This window comes from Eucyclogobius newberryi, unplaced genomic scaffold (assembly GCF_026437365.1).
Source record: "Eucyclogobius newberryi isolate DKJ021-1_F unplaced genomic scaffold, fEucNew1.0.hap1 SCAF_7, whole genome shotgun sequence".
In the NCBI taxonomy this organism is placed as follows: Eukaryota; Metazoa; Chordata; class Actinopteri; order Gobiiformes; family Gobiidae; genus Eucyclogobius; species Eucyclogobius newberryi.
The window spans coordinates 34,121,715-34,134,890 of NW_027316389.1; the positions used below are offsets into that span (position 1 = coordinate 34,121,715).

Here is a 13,176-nt window from a genome sequence, read left to right on the forward strand (position 1 = left end):
TTCATGCTGTGACATTACAGGACAGATTTACACCACACTCCTCACTCACTCTCCGCATCCGTGTAACGCGCCATTAGCGTAAATCTTCCCCCCCATTCTCCCCTCGTCACACGTGACTATACGCCACCGTACCGGTATAAATCCGCCTGACTGTCCCCTTTAATTTCAATCCCCGTGCGTGTTATACACCGTGATCACCTGTCAGCCTCCCGGCGCATGCGCAGCGCTGCCGGGGAGGCGGGTTCGCGTCAGGGATGCTCTCTAACGTTACGTGCTGCCGCTTACATCCCCCCCGTGCCCTCTCTCCATCCCTCCGGCGACTCCACGCGCGCACAGCGGCAGAACGGACGCACTTCGATGGGGGAGAGACGGACGTCGTGAAACCCGCGGGCACGGCGGCGTGGGGAGAAGCGTCCGTACCCGTTTGAAGCAGGTATAAAACGGTTAACGGGCCGCGAATGCCGCTGTCATTAAAAAGCAGGCAGAGGCGCGCGTTTGACATTGGTGACCGTAAGAAGGGTGAAGAAGGAAGGATGCTCGTCGGTGTAGCGTGATGATTTCTTTCTTTTCTTTTTTTTTTATTTTTGCTACGGGGAATTACTACGGTTTCTCACGGTTTAGCATCTCGCCAACTTTATCAGGTGATCGCATCTTTCAATCGTAACGGATGTGTCGCGAATTGCTTTCAGTATTACAACAACCGCTGCGGACTATTTATTATTTGATTGTATTTTATTAAGCTTTGGGGGAACGTGTGCGTGCGTGTGGCAGCGGTGGCGTACGATAAAAGCCCAGATAAAACGTTGCACTAATAGTAAAACGCGACCTCCGCTTCTACGGATGTTTTTGGGAGATATTTCCACATAAAACGAGGGTTTGCTGGGCCCGCAGTGTGTCCAAAGAAAGATGGAAAGAGCTAGATTGTCCGTATTTACTCTGTTAAACATGTCCAAGCTGGCTGCATGCAAATTTTCACTCGCCTACACGTCACGGTGCCATTTGGGAACGAGGAAAAAAAAGAGAAAAGAAAAAGAAAACACGATTGGATGGCGTGGTTGGTCATGAGGCGGCGGAGGCGATCATGCGTGTGGAATTTCGATTAAAGTCACGTTTCCATCGGGGTTGTATTGGACTAGTGAGGGTTAGTAGGATTTGACCAGGGTTGATTCGGTTTTGTATCGATTTTGGAGGAGAAAAGGAGGGCTGACCCTGTCCATGGTGCTGAAAGCAACAGCGAAGTAAATCAAGCTCAAAGACTCAATCGTTATCGGTTGCCTCCTCTCTCACGGTGTGCAGTGGGCGGCCGGGGATACGCCAAGAGAAGTCACCCTTCCCTCGTGTTGGTGAAGGTTTTAGGCTCGGTTTAGTCCAGGTTAAGTCCTGGTTTAGTCCTGGTTTAGTCCTGGTTTAGCGCATTAGCTGGAGTTGTTCCTAGTTTGTGGTTGTGATGGTTGGTTAAGTCCTGTTTTAGGGTCATTGGTCCTAAATTGAGCCCATTATTGTCCTGATTTAGGTTTGCTTTGGTTCTAGTCATTGGCTATGTTCACATACACACAAAAATCTGATTTCTGGCGCTTTAAGATTATTAAAATGACGTGCAAAGTAATCAGAGGCACCATGATAAGAATAAATGCGTACATATCATTTTAATGACTGTTTTTGGAACTAGTTTGGTGCGAGGTTAGGTTAAGGTTTAGTCCTGGTTTAGTTCTTATTTTGATGCATCCTTGGTCCTGCTTAAACCTTACTTTAGTCCTGATTAAAAGTGCGTTCATACTTGTTACTCATAATTTGTGTTTTGTTATGGTTTGTTAGATGTTAGTCCTGGTTGAATAGTTTAGCCCTGATTTAGGTCTGGTTTTGACTTTATTTTTGCTGACTTTTCCCTGGTTTTGAATCGTCCTGGTTTTGTTATTTATTTGTGTTTTATTCATATTTGTTTCATACAGTAAGTTACTTTTAGAGAGAATAGAGAATAGGCCATGGTTTATTACTCCTTTAGTCCTAGTTTAGTCCTGGTTTAAACTACCTCTGTCTCAGTTTTGTCTGCATACGTGTTGATTTAGGTCCTGCCGTAGTCTTTCCGGCTCTAGTATAGTCCCGGTTTAGTCCCGGTTGAGTCCTGCCTGGATGCTGTTGTTTACATCTCTCCTTTGTACTTTTTGCTGGATTACTTTCTTATGCACCCGAAGGCCAGAGTGAGGCAGAGTATTATGTAACACATTAAGCTCCCGCAGCACTGGACTGTCGGCTAACTTGATTAAAACAAGGATATGAATCTAGCCACTGTGCAACGGCCGAGCGCGCTGATGTTTTTTTTTACATCCATGCACATGTCGGTTACTGTGTGACAATGGTGTTTTTGTGATCATTTTGTGCGGTATGACATTTCATACAATATATTTTGCTTGACAAAATTGCAACTGGCAAAGATTTAAAGCTGTTGTTTTGGATGTAAAACAATCCTATACTTGTTTTAGTCCTGGTTCAGTTCTTGTTTAGCCCCAGTTTGGATCTAGTTCAGCCCTGATGTAGTGTTTCTGTTGATCTAGCTAAATCCTGTTTAGTGTTGTCATAATATTAGGATTTCAAACTCGATTTTGATTCTAGGAAATTGGCTTGAATTCTCGATACTCTATACCTGTTTCAATACAACAATAATATGTTTTAGAAATGATCTTATTTTCAATACAAATAATTGCACTTTCTTTATGTGTTCTTATACAAGATCTGATTAAAGCTCACGAAGATCGTTTGGAAAATGTTCTGGCAAAGTCAAATTTGTCCTGTTTATGAGATTTATTTTTATTTTCATATTGATACTTGGTAAAATGATGATCCAGTTTTGATAGTAGTTTTATTATTGATTAATATCTGATTTGTGATACTTTGACAATCCTAGTCCTGGTTAGTGTGTTCTGGTTGAGTTAGTTGGGATCCTGGTTTATTTAACCTTCGTATTTAACCACACTGAGCCAAATTAAGAATACAGACTAAACCAAGACCTGCACAAGGCTGAAACTAGGATTATATTGATTTCCTTGTGAATAGTTTAGAACAGATTTTGGAATAACAAACATTTTGCAATACATCGGTCAACTTCACATGTGCTAAATAATAGTACAACACAATGATAAACCATACAACGCTTTTGAATATAAAATACATCTACCTGGAAATGGATAAATGGTCTGTTTTAAGTGGCAGGTTTTTATCAGCTCGACCGCTCTCAAAAGAAAATCAGACAGTAATCAAGACACTATTCAAGATGTAGTTCAGAATCATGGAAGGTCACTGGCAAAATCAGCCTCGAAGGACAAGAAAACGTTTGATAGAATATTGGACTTATATATGACGAAGAAAAAATCGCTCAGACATGATTTGCATTTGATTCATCCTTCGTCCCATTCAATCCTTCTTTAGTCCTTGTTTACTCGGTCTTTAGTCCTTCTTTGGTACTTCTTTGGTCCTTCTTTATTACTTCTTTAGTCCTTTGTTAGTCCTTCTTTACTCCTTCTTTACTCCTTTAGTCCTTCTTTAGTCCTTCTCTAGTCCTTCTTTAGTACTTCTTTGGTCCTTCGTTAGTCCTTCTTTAGTCCGTCTCTGGTCCTTCTTTAGTACTTCTTTGGTCCTTCGTTAGTCCTTCTTTAGTCCGTCTCTGGTCCCTCTTTAGTACTTCTGTGGTCCTTCTTTAATACTTCTTTAGTCCTTCGTTAGTCCTTCTATACTCCTTCTTTACTCCTCTAGTCCTTCTTTAGTCCTTCTCTGGTCCTTCTTTAGTACTTCTTTGGTCCTTCTTTGGTCCTGGTTCAGAAAGGCCTCACATATTCTCAGAATCAAATCAGAACATTCTTGCTTGGTGCAACTTGAACTGAAAATATATTCTTGCCCGTACGTGGGATTGTAAGACACCATCGATTAAACAAAAGAGTTATTGCCAGACAGTAGGCGCAGCAAACACTCACACTGTCCAAACAGTCTAATCTAAATAAACACACCTGCTGTTTCTGCCAGGCCTTACAAAGAAATGTTGCCAATATTAAACATAAAAAAATGGGGGATGTGGTGCAGTGGTTTAAGTGTCTGTCTGGGAACTAGAGAGTTACCGGTTAGAATCCCATTTTAGCACCTGCAATCATTGCATCCCTGGGAAAGATACAGTGACAAAACATAGATTATGTTTAAAGCTAAAAATGTATAAATGTAATGTAAGGCTGTACAATTGATAAACCTTGTAAGACTTTTTTTTGGAGAAAAACATTAATAACTGCGCATAGATTTCCAATATGAAACAGGGGCCAAAGACTGGTGGACCTGACTGAGTTTGCCACTCCTTCAATCTATCTTGGAACCATATTATTTGGCCAATTATATTTTGAAATTATTCATTATTATTCAAAATTTAAAGTAAAAAGTACTACTGAAAATAATTTGAGGGAGTATACCTCATACCTCATATGAGTAAATATGCCTAAACTACACAAATAAATATGACAAAATGTACAAATATCTAATCTCTCTTTTATTTTTGCAGGAAGTCGGACCTAGATGCAGAACCCGAGGAGAGCCCAGGCAGTAGCAGCAGCAGTACCAGCAGCAGCAGCAGTACCGGGGCGGTTAATGCCCTGTCCACCGCCCCCGCACCCCCCCAGCCCTCTGCGGGACAGCCGGCTCCGAGCTCCTGCTCTGAATCGGACAGTCCTGTAGACTCCAGCGAGGAGGAGGACGAGGACTCTGAGGACGAGGACTCCGAAGATCCTGCAATGTTTTCTTCCAAGTTTCTAAGTGGGGCCAACCCACTTAGTGCTATGTCCTCTGCCGTCAACAAGTTTGGGTTGTTCGGAGACAATGGGGAAGGTGATAAGAACCAGAAACCGCAGCAAGGGACACAACAGCCTGCAGCGAGTCAGGGGAAGGGAGCTCCGACGCAGCAACAAAGATCGCAGAACCAGGGACAGCCGCAAAATGGACAGTCCAATGGGGGTCCGCAGGCTACAAAGGGTCCTCAAGGTGCAGCTAAACCCGGAGGTCAACCAGCGCAACAAAATAAAAGTGGGACTGTAGACCATGGTTCAAAAACTGGTCAAAAGGACTCGGGAAAGATGGAGGTTGCGCCAAAGTCAGCAGAGCAAGGGCTGAGCAAAACACAACAACCTACAAAGACCGATGTAGGACCCAAACCTGGAGCACAGCAAGGGCAAACCAAAGTAGGAGGGGCACCTAGTGTAGGAGGGCCACCCAAACCAGGTCAGCAAGGGGCACCTAATGTAGGGGGTCAAATGCAAGGGTTGCCTAAACCTGGTTCACAGCAAGGGTCGCCCAATGTAGGACGGCAACAGACATGGGTAATCAAATCTGGTCAGCAAGGGGCAGTCAATGTAGGGGGTCAAATGCAAGGGTCACCCAATACAGGGAGGCAACAGCAAGGGGCACCCAAACCTGGTTCACTGCAAGGGTTGCCTAATGTAGGAAGGCAACAGGCAGGGTCACCCAAACAAGGTCAACCGGGCCAACCCAAGTCTGGATCGCCAGGACTACCCAGAACCGGGACTCAATTGCCCCCTGTGGCCAAAGCTGGGGCTAAGTCGCGGATCTGCACTGTTTGTAACACAACAGAGCTGAATATGCACACCAAAGAACCACCCAACTACAAACTATGTACGCAATGTAAGATGGAGGTGTGCAGCCTTTGTGGATTCAGCCCGCCAGACTCCAATGTGAGTATTTATCATGTATTCCTGCAAAGAAAATTGTGTTAGCATTGAACATCTCAACATATTTCAATCACTGTGAAGTGACAGTTCAGATAGATAAACCCTGTTATATATTTGTCAACAATACAATGAAAAGGGAAAGTAGACTCTTAGACTCGCGGTGGTGAAGATGAGTTGAGGAGGAGATTAATGTTTCTGCAGCTGAGGTGGAGCTAAAATAGCTCAAAGAAGACATATAACACTTTTAATCTAATCAGCAATATTGATCTAAAACGGCTGAATAATGGGACAAATGATTGTCCAAAACTACAGAGCCTCTTCAGAAGGAATTTCACCCTAATAGGCAATTTATTTATAATCTATGCAGTTTGTGTTTTTATTTTGAATGTATTTGTTTCACTCAAAGTCTTAAATTGTTAAAATAATTGCAACTAAGTATAGGAATGTGGGCTGAGATAGGGGGTTGATAAAAAAACAACATTTTGAAGCACTCACACCTCAAATGCAGGATAATACAGGAATTCATGCATATATCAAACTAAATATAACACAAATACATTGTGAGCAAGCTAATGATGGAGGGAGGACGATTATAACCTAGTTAGGAGCTCATAAAAGTCCATTTTGCATTAAGGGAGGGGAAGAGAGTACATTCACATGAATGATGGTTTGTCAACAGGCAGAGGTAGTAGATAATGTATGGTAAATCTGTAATAACATCATTTCATGAGTTAGTATCTACACACAATGATTGTCTAATTTAGTCTCAGTTTGTTGCATTATTTGAATATCCAGAGTGTTTTGACATGGACTCTTTTGCTGGGATTTTCTCTATTAATATTCCACTGCTCTTTTGGATGACACTCAAGCTGACACTCACGGATACTTCTGTGGCCCCAGCGTGACAGGCAGATGTAGACCATGTAATAATGGAACTGTTGGCACAATGTCAGCTTTAAGGTCACTGTGACATGAGCTGTTACAATGTGCTGAATATTTTTCATTTTGTGATCTTTGCATCTTTGCAATCAGTGAAATTCATGTGCAATCTATGTGCTGTCGTGACACATATTCATGTGCAATTACTGTCGGGATCACATGCAATGGTATTTATTTATTTATTTGTCTATCGGATTTTTTTTTTTTTTATTTGTTTATTGGAGATCTTCTACTGAAAGTGTTTTTCGGACTTCCTATGAGTGATCTGTTCTTTTCTTCTGTATCTACCTCTGTATCTGCCTGCGTTGCACCAATGAAATTTCCCCATGTGGGACAATAAAGGAATATCTTATCTTATCTTAAAATATTCATCCATTATTTTAACAATTCATCAGGAATTAACTGAAATGTGTCTGTAAATGGGCTGAGGTTCAATTTTTGCACAGAATGTGAATGGACCAAAACATGTACCACACAAATACAGAAATTACACTTTATATCCTTGTTATTGACACACTTGTTTCTCTATCTTTTAGGTAGATTTGAATAGTTTTAATTATAGATGGCTAACTCCATATTCTAATTTAGCATTTCTCCAAAACAACAATTGCAATATTAACCTTTTTTGATATATCTCCCACATCTAAATGTTAGGTACAATGTAATAACTCTTAAACTGACATTTCTAACCTTTATTACTACTTACTTCTACTGTAGAATAAAGTGTGACGCTAAGTTTTAATTTGAAACATTATGGTCAAACTGCACTTTAAACCAAATGTATTAATAGAGCTGCCCTTTTTTTCTAGGGGAAGGAGTGGCTGTGTCTTACCTGCCAGATGCAAAGAGCCCAAGGTCCTGCGCCATCGGGACAGCAGATGAAGAAACCAACTCTTTCTCCAAATCCGAAATCTCCTACGCCAGCGAAGAAAGACATCGCCCAATCGAGCTCCCCTTTAAAATCCCGACCTGCGCCCGGACCTGCCAAGACTCCCGAGACTCAAAAACGAATACCCCCAAAAACGGATGCAAATGTGGGCAAACAAAGTAGTGACGCCCCTCCGGCTCCTCAACAGTCTGGTGGCTTGTTCGGATTTGGCGGCTCCAAAACCGACGCAACAAAGTCTACAGATTCGGTCACGGGAAAGATGTTCGGTTTCGGTTCGTCCTTCTTGAGTTCCGCCTCAACTTTGATATCTTCGGATGAGACCAAAACGACTCCCCCAGTTTCTCCCAAAGTACAAGCGGCAAACCAGGCCAAAAATGTGGACCGTGAGAAGAAGCAAGTACAGCCTACGGGGAAAGGGCAAGTGAAAGTAGAAAATAAGGATACGTCGAAGGATAGAACGCTGTCTATTTCTCTAAAGGATGTACCGTTAGCTTGTCCGCTTTGTCATACTGGACTGAACAGCTCGTCCGGGAAACCTAATTACAACGCATGTACGGACTGCAAGGGCATCGTGTGTAACCAGTGTGGATTTAACCCCATGCCAAACGTCAAAGAGGTGAGCCATGATCTGGTTTTGGGAAATGCTTTTATTTTGATGTAGTCAGCATTAGCTAAACGGCCAAATGCTCTTTGCTCATCAGTTTTTGGCTAGAGACACTTGACTCCCACAACATACATATTTATATCAGATGTAGTAATAGTATGAATAGATTAAAAAAAAAAAAACTAGCATGAAGCATAAGCCAATATGGTCCCATAAATTTTGTTTTGTTTTGAAAATGTTCACTATCGTCTAAGATAAGTGTATTTTTTTATTATTATTGTGGTATGGGAATATGTATGGAGAATTTATATCTAAATACGTTTCTTAGTATCAAAATTGAGTTTTATTTGATTTATTTTCAACAATACATTTAATTCAATAAACCTTATGGGAACCAGCCAGGCCTAGTGTTGCTCTTACACATTGACAAAATTAATTGAATTACTTAAAAGTATTAATGTTCCCAATAAAACGGTGCTTATAGAGTAAAAAGTAAACAGTATTTCACACAGAATCCTGATAACTATTTGAGTCAATTTTTGTGATTTTGATTTGATGATTCAAAGAAAGACGTGAGGATTTTTGGTCAACAAAAGTGACTGAATTTCAGTCTTAACTTTTAGTTAAATGTATGTATACTTTAAGATAAGATAAGATAAGATATTCCTTTATTGTCCACACATGGGGAAATTTCGTTGTTGCAACGCAGGTAGATACAGAGGAAAAGGACAGATAACTTATAGGAAGTTTAAAAAACACTCTTAATAGAAGAACTCTTATAAACAAAAACTCCCATAGACAAAACCTCTCATTTCTTAATAAGGAATGGAGGGGAAAAATAAATAAAGATAAAATAAAATAGAAACAGCTAGCGTAAGACAAAATAATACTAATAATAATGGTGTTTTAATAATATAATAATATTTGAGCAAATATTTGCTCAAAGCTGGGACTTGAACGCAAATCCTTTAGTTTAGACAATTCTACACCATGAAGACGCCAAACATAACCTCAAACCACTCAGAAAGTGCTTTTACTTTTCAGTCTAGTTAAAAAAGTAAAATAGAGATACTTTAAAAAAAGAATACAAAATTGACATATGACATATACAATTCTAAATGCTGAAGAAGTTAGCTAACTACTGGATTGTGATTCCCTAAATGTTTGATCTTTCCTTTGCGGGCTGTGTTCAGAAGTCTTAATTTCAATCAAATTAGCTGTTCCCTAACCCTAACCTTACCTCATTGTGGAATAATATATTGAAGAAAATGCTATAAAATTGTAATGGTTATCTCCGACCCCAAAACGAAATGCAAAACGTTTAAGGAGTCCCCTGGCTACTGCATATGTGAGAATCAGTGACCTATACGCCACAAACAAATGCAAACTCTAAAGGAAATACGCCTAAACTACACAAATATCCTTACTGTCTGTTGTAGTGCTGACATTTATACAACAAATGAAATAGTACAAAATAACAGCAGTATTTTAAAAAGCTAAGTTGGCTTTGAGTCATGCGTTGATTAGCATTTGTGGTTAGAACAGGCTACAGGTCAAAAATAATGGACTCTAAAAGACTGTGTCTGTATGTTCTGTGAGAGTGCACTTAAAAGTAATACATTTGAGGTGATTTTGAGCTTTTAGTGATTACATTGATAACCGTCTGTCCGTTATAGGTCTGTAAAAAGCCATGGAAAAGCCGTTTGATTGAACCAGTATGATGCTGAATGCCGTGAATGATTCTAGTTGGCAAAAACCAATAGAGCGCCATTAACAGGAAAAGCATAGCACACTAAAGTATATACTTGTAGCATATGTAAATATATAAAGAATATCTACACTCTCGTCTTTGAATGAAACCTAAACTTACATTGTATGTGTTTTATTCTCAGAGAAGCAGGAAGTGTACCGTTAGCATGCTAATGTTTGTTAGCTTTACCGTGAAGGCAAACCTCGCTCAGGGCTCAGAGAGTTGTGAAAAGTGATTCTAAACTCAACACGGTGAATATTTAGGATGTTCAGAATGTACTAGCCCTTCGAGGCAACTGCTGTTGTGATTTTGAGCATTACAAAAATGAATTGAATGAAATTAAAAGTCCTTTATTAGCATGGACTGCTGACGTGTTTCGACACTAACGTACTTTCATCAGGGCAATGATCTGGTCTGTTTTTCCACTTACATGATATTTTTTAGTATGTCTAGTTAGTTCTATAGGTGGGAGATGTATTGAAAAAGATATAGCACATTCTGCAAACAAACAAATATGGAAATATTTATATATTAGCCAGTTCTAAAGTTCCTATCCCAGTACTTCTTGCACAGTCACTTGCTTGCATCGGAAATTAGAAATAGAAACGATTATGATTAGAAGATATCAATTAGAAGTGGTTGCAGCTGTTTGGGACTACTTTTGTGTCCTGGGAGGAAAAAACACACATTTTCAACAAAAAACAAATGCTCCTGTGAAGTGGCCATTATTTTCAGAGCTACAGTTCATCATGAGGCTGTTCTCTCTCTGGCAGTTGCTAGCTCAGCAGCTGGACTTTCTTTTGGGGAGGAAGATGACTATTACAGAACATGAGCAGTACACAAAATAAAAGCAATTCCTATAAACTTACTGCTCGTTGTTCTGTAGTTGTAGTTCCATATTTTCTGCTCTGCTGCTGTATTTCCAGGAGTTGCCATTTCATATTTTATTGATATTGTCTATGATTTGAAATGTTCCAATAAAAAATGTCAGAGTCACAATTGTTATTCACAATTACTGAGACCATAATCAAACAACAACATTGATATAATTTTATGACAAAAAATTGGCTCTTGAGATTATGAGAGTGGCGAGTGGTTAGGGCAATCAAGGCATTCAGTGATTGTCACAACTGTATATAAACTGTTCTATATCCAACTAAGCCCGTTTTCCCCTCACTTGTCTTTTAGTGGCCTCTACAGGGCGCTGAGCAGTACTGCAGGAAGCATGGTTCTTCTTCTCCAGCAGCTGCTCAGTCGTGTCCAGAGGATCGTTCATGCTCCGCTCTCTAACATTAGCTTTAGAACCAGAGCAGACAGCAGCTTTTAGAGGTCTGCACATGTGCTCTGGGGACAAACCCATGGATCTGAGCTCAAACCACACTGAATAAACCTGTGGGAATCAAAGATGTTTGCTGTTTTTGCCCTGACTGAGCATGTGCAGCATGTGAAGCAACAGCAGCACTAAGTTTCAACAAATGGACTTAAAAACTATCTTTTCGAGACAAGTCTGTGTTTGTAGCTAAGGCTCAGTTCAAGTTTCTAAGGATTTCAGTTAGAAAAACAGGCAGTCATTTAATAACATAAAACGCTAATTTGTGTAATCAATTGGTCGATGAACTCAGCTTATTCCTCCATTCAGCACACTGATATGATATGTGAGTTTAGCTCAGTAGGATTGTTGTTGAGACAAATGTTTGAAGCCCAGCCATTTTTTTTCACTTTTCTATTATCCACAAAATATTAACTACCACCCTAGGTCTGCTTGCCCATCCACAAAAGTCACCGCACGCCACTGGGTTATGACATCATCAAACGAACACAGCTTATTAACATAATTTAAAAGACCCTTTAAAGGCGCTGTACCTGATTTGTACAGTTTTGAAATAGGAAAACAATTCTTGGCATGTAATAAAGTACTAGGGTGATCTCCTGTCCTGCGTTGTGTACTGTCCCACCATTTGGGCATCTGTCCCGCGTATCTAACTTATGTCCCGCCTTTTCATTGATTTTCCAACTGTGACAATTCAGACCCGGCGCTCTGTCAAGAAGGAGCTTTTACTGCACATGCGATAGACCGTATCATAGGTCATGGGACATAGAAAGGACTGTGGCGTGGATGTCACACACACACATGTGGCAGCGGGCCAGGTGAGGGAAGCATATTTTGCGTGTGTAGGACACTATCTGACCAGCGTGTAATTAACCCGCAGTAAATATTAGTTTTATTGTCAAAATACAGTTTGGTAAGGCATAGTTCCTTCATAGAACTTAGTTTCAGATTTTCAAATGATTAAAGAACACTAAGGGGAGGGGCCAATGGACAGAGGGGAGGGAACAGTGGACATAGGGGAGGAGCCAGTAGATAGAGGGGTGGGGTCAGTGCTGTCAGTAAAAATCAGGTACAGAGCCTTTAAATATTTGTGAATAAAAACAATACCGGATTGGAGGCGACAGGAGGTTAAAGTCAAGTAGAACATAATGTGACTTCAATGAGAATTTGGGATCATAAAATGTGACATATTAAGCAGGTTTTGTCAATGAAAAGCACTCAGCTCTCAACTCATTTAAAAAGGACAAAATTGCACAGCATTTGGATGAAAGTTGAATCTAGATGTTTTGGTTTTCTTGGCTGTTAGCTTAGAGCAGTCTTACACGTCGTTATTGTGTCAACACAAGTATACTTTTTGTGAAGCTTAAAAACAAATTTTAGGTTAGAAATGTTTTTATTTTTCAGTTGTCACCTGTAATAGAAAAGCAGACTTAGTAACATGTTTGCCCTGGAAATGACTGAAAATGATAAATACATATACAATTCTTACCATTCAGATCATCATTGAAAATGACTCTGGTATTTCACACTCTGATGACATAGTATTTCACCTTTTCTGTAGTATATTCACTAAAGTCAAGTGAATATGACATAAACATCCAGCTGAAAAAGTGTAAGTTGACAATTTGGAGTATAGACTGAATTTAAATGGTCTTAAATTGTCATGATTATTTGAGCTGAATAATAACTATTATCAATCAATCAATCAATCAATCAATCAATCAATCAATCTATCTATTAATCTATCTATCAATCTATCCATCTATTACTATATTTTATTTACAACTTCCCGAGTAAACGACTTGCTCTTAGACTGTTAACTGCACCATTTTGTGTCATCTTCTCCCACATAGCACTGAAGATGCAAATAGGTGTTCATTGTTCTCAGCTTTTGGTAACTGTATCCACACTGTCGTCAAGAGGAACAGGCAGGAGCGATAACAGTATGTG

The 13,176-nt window shown here is 40.0% G+C and overlaps 1 protein-coding gene across 1 annotated transcript in view; it reads left to right on the forward strand.

The window, feature by feature from the left end:
- Window positions 1–294: 294 nt before the first annotated feature.
- pclob (piccolo presynaptic cytomatrix protein b) overlaps window positions 295–13,176 on the forward strand; it is a 135,947-nt gene continuing 123,065 nt past the window's right edge. Inside the window, exons 1-3 of the mRNA XM_072434450.1 lie at window positions 295–433; window positions 4,535–5,717; window positions 7,463–8,158. Of these exons, the coding sequence (XP_072290551.1) occupies window positions 4,764–5,717; window positions 7,463–8,158 (1,650 nt within the window). The 5' untranslated portion in view covers window positions 295–433; window positions 4,535–4,763. The remainder of the gene's footprint in view (window positions 434–4,534; window positions 5,718–7,462; window positions 8,159–13,176) is intronic.